We start from the raw sequence: 17,914 nt of genomic DNA on the forward strand, positions 1-17,914 counted from the left end.
TAGTTCAGGCCAAAATATTTGCCTGCAATGCTGTAATAGCACCCTAGCTGGACACCCTGTCTCAAACCGCCTCTCCTTCCTCCAACCTATCCTCCACATGACTTAACAAATGATATTCCCACAACACAGGTCTGAATTTGTCACTCTCCTCCCTGAAAAGCAACTTTCAGAGAATGACTATTTACTCACATGCAAAGTGGTGCAGAGAACCCAACTCACTTGGGAATTATATTCTCTACTTTGAGCACATAGAAACAGCCTGAGTATCACTGAGGCAAATATTCTTCTTACCTCTGCAGCTAAATAATTTCCAGTTGCCAGATGTTTGAATCGGAATAAGCTGTTCCACTGTCCTGCTCCCCCACGGCATGGATCATGGTGCACCACCTACAGGTCAAGACAGTGACAACCACAGCAAATTAGTGTTAATATTCCTGGTGAATTACTTACAATATTAAATTCTCATCTAGCGAGATTAGATTTGCTTGTCCTAATACATTTAAAGCTATCCATTTCTAATAAGAAAATAGAAAATGAACACATTATAAAAAATGCTCTGTAATTGAAAGGTACATCATAAAAAAATGCTTAACTAGCCACATGTCTCATTAGTCATGATTTGTATTTTAAAATAAAGCCTGTTTGGCTGGAATCAAATTGAACCAGATCATGAGAGCCAATTGTTAAATTTCCAAAGAAAGCACTTACACTTCAGAAATCCGTAAATGCTACATATCAAGGCTTGACTGTGTAGTCTTGAGAAAGTGGTAAAGGCTAGAGTCATAACCACATATCTAGACAAAGTAGCAGTGGATCATTGGCCCAGGAATGTGAGCAAGGTCAGATGGCGCATGGTTCCTACTTTATTTATTCATATATTTATCCATAATGGATGCAGAAGCACTATGCTAGAATCTATAGAGAATACAAAGAAATATAAACCATGACCTCTGCCTTCTAGGGACTCATAGTCTACTTGGGATGGTGACACAGACCTGAAGTAGCTACCATCTGATCCACCATATGGTAAATCCCATAATGGTTCAGACAAATATTTTTTTTTCTCCAGGCATCTGCAGTGCAGCTTTCTATTCAGCCTGGTGTTGCATTTTTAGCATATATGAGCCATTCCAATGGCCCTATGGCATGACCTTCTATGAACTTCTTGAGAGCAGGGACTTTCTTCTTTTTCTTTTTCTTTTTCTTCTCTCTCCCTCTCTCTGTCTCCCTCATTGTCATTCCCTCTCCCTCTCTGTCTCTCTGTCTCTCTCTCTCCCTCTCTATCTCTCTCCCACTTTGTTTCTCTGTCTGTCTGTCTGTCTCCCCTCTTACTTCAGTCTTACAATCAATCCTAAATATAGTTCTCAGGGCAAAAGAGTGGTAAGGGCTAGGCAATGAGGACTTGCCCAGGGTCACACAGCTAGGAAGTATCTGAGGTCACATTTGAACCTAGGACCTCTCATCTCCAGGCTTGGCTTTCTATGCACTAAACCACCTAGCTTCCCTCTTTCTTCTTTTTCTATTTGTATTCCCACTATTTAAAATAGTGCTTATCACTTAGTAAGCATTCAATCAATGCTTCATTCATTCATTCATTCATTCATTCATTCATACAAGTAATGGTAATGGTTCTTATGCAATTTGGTTTTAATTTCTAGTGCTAATATAATCTGGAGAATCCTCCTTAGTATTACCATAGTCACAAAACATTTCTGACTTGGGGTATTTGAGGATAATGTCATATCAGTCCAAAGTGTGGATATCCTGCATAACACTGAACTAAGGTTTTATTACTGGTCTGAGCAAGCCTAGAAAGCAGAAAAGGCCAGCTGAAGGCTAAAGCAATTGGGAAGAAGCTACACTCTGTTTTCACTCAATTTTTGATCCTGAGAAATTCCTCTTTAGATATAAAGCCATGTGCTAGAAAATGTGAATTATTCTCCAAAAAAAATGTTTGGATGTCACATTTTTACCACCATTATTAATGTTTATCCCACCTGCTGCCAGCTTGGATTCACATTTAAAACACATGACCCCAAATCTCTAATGATCTTCACTACAACATTTTCATAATGCCCCTCATTAGATGATCATTATTTTAAAAAACACAAACACATTTTCATTAACTGCAGATGCTCACATCCCATCTTTTGTAGCTTTCTCTTTTCCTACCACTCCAAAATAAAATCTTTTCTTGCTTGCAAAAACAAAACAAACAAACAAACAAAAAAAAAAAAAACTGTGAACATTAACTCTCTTGGTCCTGCAAAGACAGGTAAAGAAAATTATATCCCTCAAAATGTAGATGTAGTTATAAGAGTTATAGAAAACTTTATTTATAAAATGCTAATGACTCGGGGTTATAGGTATGTGTTGGTAACATGGCAGATAGAGTACCAGGCTTGGAATCAGGATCTTCCTGATTTCATCAAGTCTTGGGAAATTACTCTTGTATGACTCCATGGGCAAGTCACTTAACCCTGCTTGCCTCAATTCCTTTTCTCTGTAAAATGAGCTGGGAAAGGAAATAGCAAACCATTCCAGTATCTTTGCTCAGAAAACCCCAAATGGGGTCACAAAGAGTCAGATATGACTGAAACAACTCAACAACAATAACAATAATGACATGGTTGTATTTTGTAGATACACAGTTGTTTCTATGTCATCTCCCTCATTAGACTGAGATATCCTTGAGGACAGAGGCCAAATCTTTGCTTTTCTTTCTATTTCCATTATTGTCACACTCCATAGAATATAGTAAGCAATTAATAAATGTTTATCAATTCACCATTCATGAACAACAGATGTAACAAAATATCTAGTTCATGATGCATGTCTTTTTTTTATAAATTATTTAAAAGGAAAATAAATTTACATACCTCAATTTCCCAGAGTGCTTTAGAACTTGTGGCAGATGTAGCTGATTGACGCAAAGTTGTACGAAGAAAAATATATTGTATTTTCTCATATTCATCACAGGTCAGAAACTTTTCTTGTTCTGCATGAAACAATCTAACAACATCACCCTAGAAAAATAAACAAGTGAAATCCTTATTTCCAAACAAAAGATTAAGTAGATGTTTTCAATTAACAAAGGAAGCCAGTGAAAAGAAAGTATATAAATCTATTTGATTTGGGAATATGACAAAAATAACCACTTATTGTGCCTGTTCAGTAAAGACTACAATACAATCCTTTATTCACTCAAGACACTCTGGTGAGGATTAACTGAAATATTTGGCAATTGGATTGTCTACTTCAGATCCCACGTTGAAAGTTCTTGAATGGATTCAAGGAGTTGCATTAAGTGGTTTATCATCCAGAGGCAGAGAAGAAGACTCTCAGGAAAAAGTAGAATGTCTAATAACTCTTGAAGTATAGCCACTTTCAGTGACAGTGATAGAAACCAGACATTTTTGCTTTCTTTGTTCCCTTCAGGTACTCCTTCTATTCTTCCTGGAGGGTGTCCCAGTCAATCATTTTTCTCCTTTGATTTTTGCTCTGGCTCTACCCAACCTTGCTCACAGAAACATAAAAACTAAATTTAATGAACAAAAAAAGAAAACAGGCTTCCTCTGGACTGTTTACTTTAAATGACTAGATAATATACCATCACCCTCATAAAATGATTATAGTAAACAATATCATTAATATGCCCCACATCTGCATGACACTATAAAGATTTTAACCTTCAGGAATTATGGCAAATATTACCTCCAATTTATAGATATGTATGCCCAAGGTACAAAAGCTTGGAGTGTTATGTAACTGACCCACAATTAGTAAGGATCACTTGGGTCAAAGAATAAGAATTAAGGTTGGTAACAATTAATATTAAATTGTTTTATTCAATGATGAAGTGCACATATAATTAACTCAATAAGAAAACCTGCATTTTCCCAAACTACATACCCCTTTGAGAACATCTTCACGGTAGCAACTGTATTTCATGAACAAAGTGATTTTCCAGCTAGTGTTACAATTAACAGCATTAACCTATGAAAGAAAAAAATGTGTGACCATTATAAAATCCCTAATCATGTTCAATAATATACTGAGGTTTTATTTTCATGTAATTGAGGAATTAAAAAGTGACTTTAGTCAATGGAGTATGTATCCCAGTACAATGGTCTTCCATAATGGTCTCTCCATTTCTGTGGCTCTGGCTTTGGCTCCAGGAAACATCATGCCCCTGGGCTGGTACCTCCTGGTGTCCATCACCCTTTTCAGCTTCCTTTTGTATATTGTTTCCCCCATTAGAATGCAGGCTCCTTGAGGACAGGGACTATCTTACTTTTTCCATTTCCCTATTCCCTACCACAATGCCTTACACATAGAAAGTACTTTAAAAATGTCTATTGAATTGAATGCCATAAGGTCATTACAAAAATTGCAATTTAGGTCCTAGTTTTGCTCTCTTCACTTTACCTTTATTTCTACCCAGATGTTCATTCCAGAGAACTGATATAAGGATTTGATGGGAAAGCAGTCATTGTTGTGACTGATAGAGCTTTAAAAAATCAACTGCTGAGGGATACCTTGCCACGTTACCCCATGTAGCACCACATAAGAAAGTTGGGTCAGGGAGTCATATGAAGGGAGTGATGGGGCAAAGGCAGACTGCACAGTAAAAGAGGAATCCTCCCCACGTTCCCTCTCTCACTGACTGATGACTATCTGTAGAATTCAAGACTAGCAATGTAGGAACTCTCTCAGAAAGGCTACTGTGCCAGGATAGAGCACATTCTCCCCAAGATGCAGGGGGACTGTTTGCTTGTAGCCAGAGTTCACTAGCTGAAATGGATGTTGATGGCATGAATTCTTCCCTTTCTCCTTGAGATTTTGGCTAAAGCAAACAAGAAGATCTTGCTAGAAAAGCATTTGATGTCTCTCAATTTCAGGTATCGAAGACATAGATGCAGGGAAGGAAGGGGTTCAGTTCCCTTGGAGAAAGTAAAGTTATGAATACTTTTTTCTTAAATAAAGGGATATCTGCTACTGTTGAGAATGGAAATGGCTGACCCTTTACCTTGGCCATAGTCTTTGGATATTTCATTGTTGTGTCTTTAAATTCTAATTTCTTGCAGTGAAGATATTCTAATCTATCCATAATGTGAAAGCAGATTTCCTTTTGGGTCATGCAAAGTGAGAACAGAGATAAGAATCTTAATGGAAATGAAACATGAGCTATATTTTCTGGACATTTCCCCAGAGTCCTGGGTGGGGACAAAATGAGCCAAATTTGTGAGAAATTTATGAAATACTTTATGTGAATGATTTTAAACCATAGACAGAGCCTGGAGGAACCAGGGCTAACAGAGGAAGGGCAGCAGTTTCTGTGGTGAGGAAAGTTTCTTCAACAATATCTTATCCATGTAAGATTGCTAACTGGTCACCCTCCTCAGCAGTGAGGACTGGGCTACCTCTCAAGCACTCTGTCTATTCTGTCCTGCCTATAACAAACTAACAGTCTTAGGAGGGAGGAGGCAGGATTCTTTAGTAGCACCTGGCAAGGTTAAAAAGCAGTGATTGAGCTTTCTTTTCTCTTTTGTTAAGCTTAGTCATGTATGGTGCTGATTAATTTTTCAGGAAGTCAGCAATAAAAGAAATGATGTTAAATGTATGTTAAAACAAAAACTGTACAAATATGCACATTCAGTCGCTTTCCTGATCTTACCTCTTTACATCCTGGGTTGTCTAGAAGCTCTATGTTACTTGCATGTAGTGGCTGTCCAGCATTGACTGGCATCAACACAACTTTATCTCCTACCACAATCTAGGAATCAAAAATAAATGGAAATTGAAGCACACTAGACTACATTAACATTAGCTCTTTAGGGCTCAGTTTAGAAGCTAAAAATGACTCCAAAGATAGACTTCATAATTAACTGGACACCACGCTAAATTATTGTAAATACCACTTTTTAGGTCAAAGTGGTTCCCATCCCCTCTTCTATCTTTATCATCTCTGAATACACATCACATAACTATTTCACATTGGATAGCCATCTGGATACAAATACCTAACAAAACCTTTCAATTGCTAATGATGGTAGTAATCACAGCTTACCTTTACAAAGCACTTTCCTGTCTATTATCTCATTTGATCCTTACACTGATTTTGTGAGGTAGGCTAAGTAGTGGTGGATAGAGCTCTGGTTGCTTAATGCATAGAGTCAAGAAGAACTGAGTTCAAATCCCATCCCAGACATTTACTAGCTCTATGATCTTTAGCAGATCACAACTGCTCAATTTAGTTTTGTTAGCTGTAAAATGGGAATAAAAATGGAATCTAACTCACAGGACTGTGATAAGGGTTGAATAAGAGAATACAAATAAGATGTATATGTAAAGTGCTTTCCAAACCTAGGAGCACAATATGATATTAGCTATTGCAAATGCAACTATATCTATTTTACAGATGAGAAAAATAAAAGTCCAAGTGACATGCCTAGGATTATGTTTATTCTGTTGTTTATCCTTCTTTTCAAAGAGATCCAATGACATCACAAGGTGTCTTGACTCTAGCATGAATTGGAGGAGTTGCAAAAAGTCTTCGGGCCTCATTCTGTCTTCTAAGGTCATTGATGTCCAGAGGCAAGACCAAAGTCAGGATAACTGGTGATGGCTTGGGCTGCAGTGGATAACTCTGGCATCTTCAATGTCTCACCAATTTCTAAGCATTCTAAGGCTTCAACCTCTTTCATTAGAGCAAATTGTTCTCATCTGCTCATCCTGCCAGAGGAAGCTTTTATATGCTTGGGGTAGACACCCCCTAACTCACTGATGGGCTTGTGGGCCATTGATTACCCACAATCTGTTTTAGCCTCCCTGCTAGGACAGTTTTACGGGGTGCAGCTACTGCAATGCTACAGCTTCTGGGAGCCACAGGTGAGAGTTGGGTGAGAGGCAGACACTGAAGGTGGATGAGCAGCCCTGAAAAGGGCTCAGCAAACCTTCCCCCTACAGGTGCTAGCCTGCCCTGAACACCCCATGCCTACTAAATGGCAGAGCCAGGATCTGAACCTCAGCTTTTCTAACTTCAAATGTAATGTTCTTTCATACCGATTTAAAGTAAAGAAGTTGTTCCCAGACCCTCTACGCCAAGTCTGCTGCTGGTTGTATTACAGTGAAACAAAATAGATTTGTCAGACAAATGTAATGTTAGCATAATTTTTAATAATTCTGAAACATACACAAAGCATTTCACTTTTAAAAGAGCAAAAATCAGAAGTATTACATAATGCATGAAATGAATAATTTAGTCAACTGGCTCCTCTTTATGATCTAAAAAACTTGTATTATAGGGGCAGCTGGGGAGCTCAGTGGATTGAGAGCCAGGCCTAGAAATGGGAGGCCGTAGGTTCAAATCTGACCTCAGACACTTCTCAGCTGTGTGACCCTGGGCAAGTCACTTGACCCCCATTGCCTAGCCCTTACCACTCTTCTGCCTTGGAGCCAATACAGAGTATTGATTCCAAGACGGAAGGTAAGGGTTTTAAAAAAAAAGAAACTTGTATTATATATTTTAATATCACTTGCTAAGAATGAAACAGCAGCTATGCCTTGGGACAGAAGTTCTCAAAGTGTGGTCTAGAGACTAGACCCCTCATTGTTTTTTCATGTTTTAATTTCTCACATGGTAAATACCAATAGACATAACTCACATAAGTAAAAGTTCTCTGGGGTTCTCAACATTTTTTAAAAGTGTAAAGTGGTTCTGGAGCAAAAAAGTTTGAAAACTGCTCCCCTAGGGAAAAAAAGATTAGTTAAACATATGAGGCCATTCCAAAAGTGTGCATGTGGTTTTAAGCTACTAATATGTAAAGACTTTTGGGAGACTCTGTAATGCAGAAGCTTGGTCTTTATGTATTTGGGTTCAAGTTTACCTGAAATTCTCCTAGAAGATCTGATTCCCCAGAGAAAGTTCATTTTAAAAATGCCTGGAATCATGGGATATGTTGGAGCTGGCCATGTATTGGCTCAATTTTAAAATTTTCAGAGTAAACATTCATATCTTTGAAATCAGCCCACACTATAAATTGGGACTTGGTTTATTGTTTTGTTGCTTGTCTAGACTTAATAAAGTGATGAATAAAATGCTAATAATTTGGATTAAATTTTAAAATGTGTTGTGCTTACATTTTCCTTCCCTAGAGAGCTGGTTGCTAAACATATTTCAGCACACCTTTGCATAGGACTCAAATTAATTGTAGGAAACCTCTATTGAATACAAAGATTCAAAGGACTTATAATGAAAAATGCTCTCCAGATCCACTATCCAAGCATCCTATTTTTGACTATTTTTTTGTGTCTCTTTTCCTGTATTTTCTTTCACAACTGAAGGACTTCAAATATCTAACACATCAAATTGCTTGCCTTCTCAATGAGAGAGGAAGAGAGTGAAAGAGAGAATTTGGAACTCAAAAAAAAATTTTAAATAAATATGATGAATTATTTTTACATGTATTTGGGGAAAACATTTTTTAAAGGAAACTGCATTGAAGGTCCAAGCCCAAGACAATTTAGTCTTGTTAAACTTGCTGATATTGTCTATCATTTCTATAAGTTTCATTTTCTCATCTTCAGAAATTACAGCAATAAGAACTAAAACTTATGTCCCCCCCCATGCCATGAATGAGTATCCTAGCAATTCTTCCTTTTTAATAAATGCATACTCCTCTATATTTGTCTATTTCTTTATCTAGCTTTGCTCCCCTGTGACTCTAACATGAAGCACAGGAGTACCGTTCCTGTTGCAGCACTTAAGTACCTTGTCATATGATACTTACTCATTAACACACCAGTAAAGAAAATAAAATCCTACTCTTTTTCTATTTTAGTGGTCCTGACCAGCCCAATGTAAAGTGAATCCTGCCTCCAGTTCTTCCTTCCACCAATACAACCAAATTTCATAGTTCTGATCATTTCACTCACACAACCTCTCTCCTACTCTAAAACTTTCCATAGAACTCTGTGGCCTATTTAATGAAGTTCAAATTCCTTAGGTAGACATTTAAGATCCTCCACAATCTGGCTCTGATTCAGTTTCCCAGACTTATTTCATAGTTCTCTTCATATTCTCCACAGTATAGACAAACAACACTTCCTAACTCTCCAAATTTGGTCTTTAACTGTTCCCATTGCATACCTTTTCTCACATTGTTCCCTCTCCTTCAAAATACCTTACCTCCACTTGACTTCTATCTTTTAAAAATTCTATGCATTCTTCAAAGTTCAGTTCAAATGATACTTTCTGTGAAGTCTCTCCTGATTTGCCATGCTAGAAGCACTCATCCTTTTATAAAGTCAAATAGTACCTCCATTGTACTTCTCACCTATTTGTATCCTGTTGTATTCACTTTTAGTGAACATAATTCATCCTTTACTATATATATTATAAGCTCCTTAAAAGCAGGAATGATATCTCATTTATCCTCTCTTCCGCAGTGCAATGAACATAATGGATATTTAATGAATGTGTTCTGAAACAGCAAGTAAACAATAAATCAGATAACAATAGATAATGACTCAGTCAGTCTTAAAATTTAAGGAATCCTCCTAACTAAAAGCAATGGCATGGTCTTTTCAAGAATTTATAAGTTGATTTAAGCCCTAGCAGAACAGAGTTCCTTAGCCTAGATCCAAATCAAGCTTTATACCCAAACTACCACACTTCTCTGTATAACTGGCACTGGGTAAACGTTTGCCAAATGAATCATTCCATGAACAAATGAATAAACATTTTAGCTAATAGCTGTTGCTGTCTTGGATCGAAATAAGGACCAGTGAGATGACTGAGGAGAAGATTGTTCTATGGTTTGTGGCAGTAACTGATTTTTGCAGGATTGTTGAGGTTAATCACTTTACTTTTTCAACTAAGTAGCAGGTGAGTAATTTTGTAACTCAAAATGAGCTATCCTAGTAGACACAAAATTGGTTTTTTAGCCACTATGATTCCCAAACATCCATTCCTATATTCCTCTAAAGTCACACTTCAGTATGTCCTTAAAACAAGTCTGATGCTGTCAACTTATAATTAACACACTTCATTCATCTCACTGTAAATACGATAGCTATATGGGCATTTATCAATATGTGCCCATCTGATTTCAATGTTAACTGCATTCCAGGAAAACTCTGGTTTTGCTATTCAGTGTTAACTTGAAACTAAGAATAATAAAATAAATAAAAATAAAAATTGCTGAAAATCTTACAGTGATACATTAGACGAAGTTTCAAAGCCACAAAGATCAATTATTTCAATCACTCTATAAATCATTGATTTGTTAGAGAACTTAATGCCACTTCACCCTTCTTGCTAACATCCCAAATCAGATGCCTCCTAAATTACTTTTCTAATTTCTTTTCTATCAACATTATTGAACAATCTTCTTTGAGGTGTGGCTGAACTGACTGATGACTTACAGAACTATAAGCTTCCCTGGCATTGTAGCATCTCACATTTGTCCCTTTCTCTCCTCTGGCAATGACAACCCTGGTCTAGGACTCCATTCCCTCACTCCTGGACTACAGTAATACCCTGCTCATTGGTCTCCCTGCCACAAGCCCCTCCCCACATCCACTTCATCCTCCACTCAGCAGCCAAAGAGATATTCCTAAAGCATCTCATTCCCCACACCCGCTCCATCAGTGGCTTCCTATCACTTCTAGCATCAAAGATAAAATCCTTTGTTTGGCATTCAGATTCCTTCATAACCAGGTCTCTATTTCCTTTCCCAGGGTACTTCTTATACCTTACAATCTTCCTTCCACGTACACTGTGTTACAGTAACACTGGATCATTGCTCTTCCTCAAAGGAGATAGTCCAAATCTCCTGACTGGGCATTTTCCCTGGCTGTCTCCCATGTCTGGAATGCCTCCTCATCTCTATCTCCTGGGTTCCCTGGCTTCCTTTGAGTCCCACCTAAAACCTCACCTTCTAAAAAAAGCCTGTCTTGATCCCTCTTAATTCCCATGCCTTTCTTCAGTTGACTAGTTCCAATTTATTGTGAATATGTCTTGTTGTACAGAGCTCTTTGCACGTTGTCTCCACAGAAGACCATGAGCTTCTTGAGAGCAGAGACGACCTACCTTTGTATCCAAGAACTTAGCATAGTACCTAGCACAAAGTAGATATTTAATAAATGTTTATAAACTAATTGGCTTTTACATGTAAGTCGTGATGCCTGAAAGTGGATTGTCTTCAAGGTCATAATACTGAGTTTACTTTGTAAAGCCTCCCAGCTTTGTATTTACATATCTAAAGGTATCATCTATTAATCTTCTTTGGTAATTGCTACAAGGCTTTTGGCAATCAAAACTACTGAATTTATAATTGCCCAGTATTTCATAAATCAACAAATATTTAATCATTTGATATACTCTGTGGCAGGTACTGTGCCAGTCACACATATAAATATATAGTATATTATATATAAATATATAAAAATTATAAATATAAAAGAGAATTGCTGTCCTTCTGGGGCTTACATTCTTTTTTATTTTGAACCCATCCTAGACTCCATACTGTGGACTTATTCCAAGGCAGAAGAGTAGTAAGGACTAAAAAATGGGAATTAAGTGACTTGCCCACAATCACATAGCTAGGAAATGTCTGAGGTCAGATTTGAACCCAGGACTTCCCATCTCTATGCCTGGCTCTCAATTCACTGAACCATCTACTAGACCCTAAGGGACTTACATTCTACAAGAGGAAGACACATTCATTTATTAATTCAGGTTGTATAGCAAAAAAAGAAAAAATATTTGAATGGTGGTAGAGAGGAAGGAAGCACTAACAACTGAAGGCATCTTGAATGAGGGAGCACTTAAACTAACCTTGAAGGGAGGTGCAGATTCTAAGAGAAGGGAGGGCATTTTAGGCATGGGGACAACCTGCAAAGGCTAAACATCATAAGGGGCATCTTTGAAACATAGTCTCATTTCACATTGCTCTCCCTTCAAAATTCCATATTTCAGGAAAAACAGACTTCGAGTTGTTCCCCAAACTCAACATTCCATCACCTACCCTCCCCCCTTTATCCAGATGATGCCCTCCTTTTTCCACCCCTCTGAGCCTAGAATGCTAGCATCCTCCAATCAATTCTGCCCCTCAGATTCAGTATCTTCCTTCAAGAATCAGCTGGGATGTCATCTCCCCTATGAAGCCTTTCTCGATTTACCCCTATTATTAGTGCTACCTCACTCCTTAAATTACCTTGCATTGACTTAGACTTGTACATGCTATGTTCTCCATTAAAATATAAGCTCCACAAGGGCAGGGATCAACACATTCTTACTTTTATAACTTCAGTGTTTGGCACACCCAGCATGTAGCTGACACCTTTAAAAACCTGCTGACTTAAACCAAATCTGTCGTGTCATTAATCACAGCTGGATGAACTCAATCTATTGCCTACAATTGCATCTGACAGGAGAAGGTAATGAATGAGTTAGATGAGATGCTGTCAAACAAACAAGATGTGTCAGTACATATTGGTTGAGCCCTTACCACATGCTAGATGCCAGATGCTAAGAGGAAGGGGAAAGATACAAACAAATGCAAGCTCAGTCAGTCCCTGACGTTATGGAACCTGCAAATCTATTTAGAGAATCATTGAATTTGATGGACTTCGCAGAAAAGTCTACTTTGCTTATTAGCTGCCAGAGGTTGACCTACAAAAGATCCGGTGCCTTTTTAAGGAAAATTATAGAGGCTTTGGTATATTCTCGTCTTCATATTTCTGTCATGAAAGGTGACATCCTCTTTTCTGAGTAGAAAACAGCTCTGGGCAATTCCAGAAATGCATTTTAGATGACACTGTGGTCTGGAGACCCCTCAGGAAACACCATTTGGCCCAGAATGGTTGTCACATTCCATTTCTTGCCTTTCTTCTTGAAGTTCTGCCATGACGGTGTGAATGAGAGGAGACCTTGGTTTTAATCCTGGCTCTCCAGACATCAGGCAAGGGAATTCTTTTCTCAACAGCTGATTGTTCATCTGTAAAATTATAGGGTTGGACTAAATCATGGCTAAAGCCCAATCTATCTCTAAAAATTTATAATTCTTAAGTTGGAAATTACATTGATGACCTGTCCAATAATGTTTCCCACTAGAAGGCCAGGCAATTTTCCCAAATGAAAAACTCATAGGATAACATATCTGCAGCTGAGGGTGGCTTCAGGAGTCATCTGAGTCCAAACCCATCATTTTAAAGATTAGGAAACTGAGGTATGGAAAAGGTAAAGTGATTTGAGTTTTTCTCGGCAAAGATACTGGAGGGATTTGCCTTACCTTTCTCCAGTTCATTTTACAGATGAGGGTACTCAGGCAAACAGGGTTAAGTGACTTGCCCACAGTCACACAGCTAGGAACTGTCTGTGGTCACATTTGAACTCAGGTCTTCCTGACTCCGTGCCCAGAGTTCTATTCATTGAGCCACCACAATTTCTTTGATCAAGGTCACATAAAAAACAAATATCAAAGCTAGGATATGAACTCATGTTCTCTTACAATCAAACTTATGTTCTTTATGCTGTACCACAACATTAAAGCTTTCCCTCAAGCTTTCCCTTAATAATTCAAGATTTCTATTTCTATTGTCTCCATTCAACAAGAAATAAAGGACCATCAAAGTTGACCTTACTTTATTATTTGTAATCCACCATCAAGGAAATGAAACAGTGTCTTGGGGGGATCAGTTCAGTGTGAAAAATAAAATAATAACAAAAATAAAGTATTCCAGCTGAGTAATTGTGTTTTATTTCTCAAAATAAAGCATGTCAGGCACAATAATTTTTCATGTGGTTCCCTTAATAGCTTTCACAATAACTATAGCTGAAGAAGGGTTTTCTAACATGTTGAAAATTGTAGAATAATGGTTTTCTGACCCATGAGGATGTTTTTTTTTTCATGTGGATATCAGCATCCCACAAATCTCTATGACACATTCAACCTCTTCTATTGTTAATAATTATTGTTAACAACCCCCAAGAGTCCCTGCAAATTTTGTAAGAATTGAGCAAATCTACCCATTCATTTTTCCTGGGTCCTGATGAACCTACTGGCTGATTATAATCAACCTGAATGCCACCTGATACAATGACTAAAAAGTAACCCATGCTGACATCATTTACAAGTATTTTGACTCTTACATTCCCCTGTTTTTTTTCTTGACATTAGCACAACCTGAGCAGCTGTTTATTCAACTACAAAATACCATTAATTAAAAAAATATCTTCAACAAATTATAAAGTGTTTCTATTTTAAAAGAATGGAAAACATACTTAAAAAGAAAAGTACAATCATTTGATTAGTAATATGACATACATAATGACTAGGATGTGCTTTATATTTTCACAGCAACCTCATACACATACAAATGCTAACCATGATCTGTGACTAGCAACAACAACAAAAAAGTGAGAAGTTCATAGCCAAAAGCAGTGTGGAGGATTGTCTCAGCCATGCCTTTTGGATTACATCTATATGAAGATGACTTCTCTGCTATATGTTATTATTGCATCTCGCATATTAAGAAAATCCACGTGTTTTACTTTGGTCTTAGCTTATCTTTTTCAGTAAAAATACATTATTACAAGGTTCATTACATTCAACTCTCTGGATGTTTGGGGGCAAGAAGGGGAGGTGAAATTTGTAACACTTCACCTAAAATGTAAAATAAAATTTGTAAAAATAAATGAAACAGAAAGACAAAACCAATTCCAAATTTCACTCAATAATTTTAAACTATTCTCATGGATCTTCAGAGCTTTAGTGCTTTATGCTTTGTTGACCTGCAGATAGAAATTCTATTTAGCAATTAAATGGACAAAAGGAATTAGCTAAGGACACAGATAGCCCACAACCTAAATAATCAGTCCCTGAATATTTGAGAGTTGATTGTAATCAACAACACAGTACCATGCTCAAAAACACACATAAAGTACTTACTGGATGCAAAAACAAATAAATAAGTAAAGGGGGCTCTAAGATTTTTTAAAAAGAACTCAAGAAAATAAAATTTTAAGTGCATTACATTCCTGCATGCCATGCATCACTCGACCTTACCTAGAGAGATTAACATCAGTAATTCGTTAACCAAATTTAACCATCAAGCTTGTGTCCTGTGGAATTGAATTAGTACTTCAAAATTCACTAAAAGTACAGTTCAACTAGAAAAAGATTCAGATTGCCATGAATTTTAAATAATATATAAAAAGTATTCATCAAAAATGATAAGACATTATATCAGCTTTATTGCATTAATCCAAATACATATAAATATATATAAATGCTTAGTTTATAACCTGTCCTGAAAGCTTCCTGTTCATCACAAACCCACTATTTTTAAGTCATTTCTTAAGAAAGTGATGTCATCACTGAACTATTAAGTTACTTGTGTTATTTATTCAAAGTCACCTAACCTAAAAAAGCTTCCAAAATATTCAGAAAGATTATTTTTACACAATGTACACTGAACAAATATAGCCAAACCACAATTTTATTTTATGTAAATGCAATTAATTATATAATCCCTCACCAAACCAAGCTGGAAATTAGCTTACGGACTAATCTGAATTTATTTTGTTAGGTTTTACTTATATTTATTATAAATAAGTCATTTTAATGCATGCAAAAAATAGAGAAGGCAGCTAAGTAACTCAGTGGATAGAGAGCCAGCCCTGGAGATAGGAGGTCCTAGGTTCAAATCTGGATGTATAACCCTGGGCAAGTCACTTGACCCCTATTATCTTTCCCTTACCACTCTTCTGCCTTAGAACCAATACACAGTATTGATACTAAGATGAAAAGGAAGGGTTAAAAAAAAAAAGAAAGAATAGGTAGAAGCCCCCAAGTAATCTGTTCCTATATTACACCTCCCTCATTCTACAGATTATTAAGAATTATAATTCTCTTTACAAACCCATATTTTCCCTTCTTAGTTTATGTTTACATACATTGTCACCTTCACTCCTCAGTTTCCAAAAGGGATGAATATAAAACCAAGACCCTTCATTTCCTGCCACATCCAAGGACACACGCATGGCATTCTTCTCCAGTAAGGCAGGGAGGCGCTTGTTGACTGTCAGGTATTTGTTGCTTTTTATGTGCAGTAGCTATTAGAAAAACAAATAATCTCTCAGTTTCTTGCATATCCATTTGATAATGTTCTATACTTGTATCACATAGCTATCCAAAAATCCTTGGAAGCAGGTATGGAAGGAAGAAACCCCTTCATACATCTGGTTTAATTCAAAAAACATTTTTAAACCGCTACTATGTCCAAGGCACTTTCTATGTCCTTTGGAAACAAAGATAAAACAGAATTTTTCTTTGTGTTGTCTATAACCTCAAATGATCTATTTTCCCCAATTATACCTCTCTCAAAAGACCCCTACAATCTAAAATGGAAACCTGATTTTTTTAAAGGAAATTTCAAAAATATTTTAACCACTCAAAACTACAGAATTAAAGTCGATCAAATTGGAATTAATTTTTTCAGCTCTGCATGTAAAAGAAAAATAGAATATAACAAGTAAAAAAGAAATAAAAGAAATCTAAATAATAGTGTTGTCCTGCTATTTATCATAAGCCAAGGAATCCTTGAAAAGTTGTATATAAAATGGAAAAAAAATAAGTTGGGATCAGTCATATAGTATGCATACAGATCAACCAATCATTAAAACAAGCTGTTATTCACATTATAAGGAGTATCATCTAGATGTTTTTGAAAATCATCATCTCTGTGACACTTTATAGGAAGATGGAATAAATTTAATCTTCAAGTTGAAAATGATGAAGGACTACTATTTTCATGTATTTTGCATAAGATAGAGACTGGACTTTTTTAAGCTTTTTAATCAAGTTGTTTCACTATATACTTTAAAATTACATAATACCTGGGTTCAACTACATGTACCTGTGCAAAACTATTTGATATAGGCACAACTCCAAACAAACAAAATTGATACGCCTTAGCTGAAAAAACAAAACTTTGCCATATTAATTTATACCTGAGGACATTGATTTTAATGCTTCAAAATTTTCACATTCTGTTAGAATTTCTAGGAAAATTTATCTCTTCACTCCCCAAATTACCATGAAAACCTTAAAGTTTTTTAGAAGAAAAATAAATAATATAGATACTTACTTGTATCACATTACTATATTTAACAATTTCTCCCAACAGCTTCCTGTTCTCTGATTCATTCTGCTTTTGCTCCAGTTCTGCAGCATGCTGCAAAATAATTATCAGATAATCAGTAGGAAAACATAGCATCTAGGGTTTAGTACCTCACAAGAAAGTTTTTTGACATGAAAATTGGCAATGTGAAAGGGCATTTGTGGCTCCTATGATCCTCTGAATCGCCCAGGGCATGGAATCCTTTCAAGAAAGTTCGGGCCACCTTCACCCCTACTTATGAATTCAAGATCAACCTGAATCTTCTCTATATTTGGTTTCTTCAACAAAAAAATTTGTTGTTGTTCAGTCTACTAATTTCTGGTATAGCAAGGCCCTAAAATGATAATAATTTCTGCTATTTACATACAGATTAAGTTGTGAAGAACTGAACCTAAAGTATTTCATTTGAGCCTCACAACTAGCTCAAAAACTGATCATTAAAATTAGATAAGCAAACATTTTTAAATGCCTACTATGTGGTGGGCACCATGTTAGGGATAAAAAGACAAAAGCAAAAACAGTATCTGCCTTCAAGGAGATAAATAGATATGTGCAAACTAAATTAAAAATAGAAACAAAATTATTTAGGAGGTGAGAGGAATGACACTAGTAGTCTGAGATATTAAAAAAAAAAAAAAACATCAGATAGAAGGGAGTGCCAAAGCTTAGCCTTGAAGGAAAGCAGGGATTCTGAGAGACAGGAGGGGGAAAAGATTATAAAATA

The 17,914-nt window shown here is 36.5% G+C and overlaps 1 protein-coding gene across 2 annotated transcripts in view; it reads right to left on the reverse strand.

Moving 5' to 3' along the window:
- The window catches only part of ITPR2 (inositol 1,4,5-trisphosphate receptor type 2), a 561,528-nt gene that overhangs the window by 413,528 nt on the left and 130,086 nt on the right, over window positions 1-17,914 (reverse strand). The window contains exons 4-9 of one of the 2 annotated variants that reach the window (XM_001363065.4): window positions 17,158-17,244; window positions 15,965-16,123; window positions 5,678-5,776; window positions 3,913-3,996; window positions 2,880-3,026; window positions 292-387 (exon numbers count right to left, since the gene is read on the reverse strand). In XM_001363065.4, coding sequence (XP_001363102.1) covers window positions 292-387; window positions 2,880-3,026; window positions 3,913-3,996; window positions 5,678-5,776; window positions 15,965-16,123; window positions 17,158-17,244 — 672 coding nt within the window. Of the gene's footprint in view, window positions 1-291; window positions 388-2,879; window positions 3,027-3,912; window positions 3,997-5,677; window positions 5,777-15,074; window positions 15,131-15,964; window positions 16,124-17,157; window positions 17,245-17,914 lie in introns of those variants that run through there. The other variant, XM_056799421.1, reaches the window with a different exon arrangement.

This window comes from Monodelphis domestica, chromosome 5 (assembly GCF_027887165.1).
Source record: "Monodelphis domestica isolate mMonDom1 chromosome 5, mMonDom1.pri, whole genome shotgun sequence".
Lineage (NCBI taxonomy): Eukaryota > Metazoa > Chordata > Mammalia > Didelphimorphia > Didelphidae > Monodelphis > Monodelphis domestica.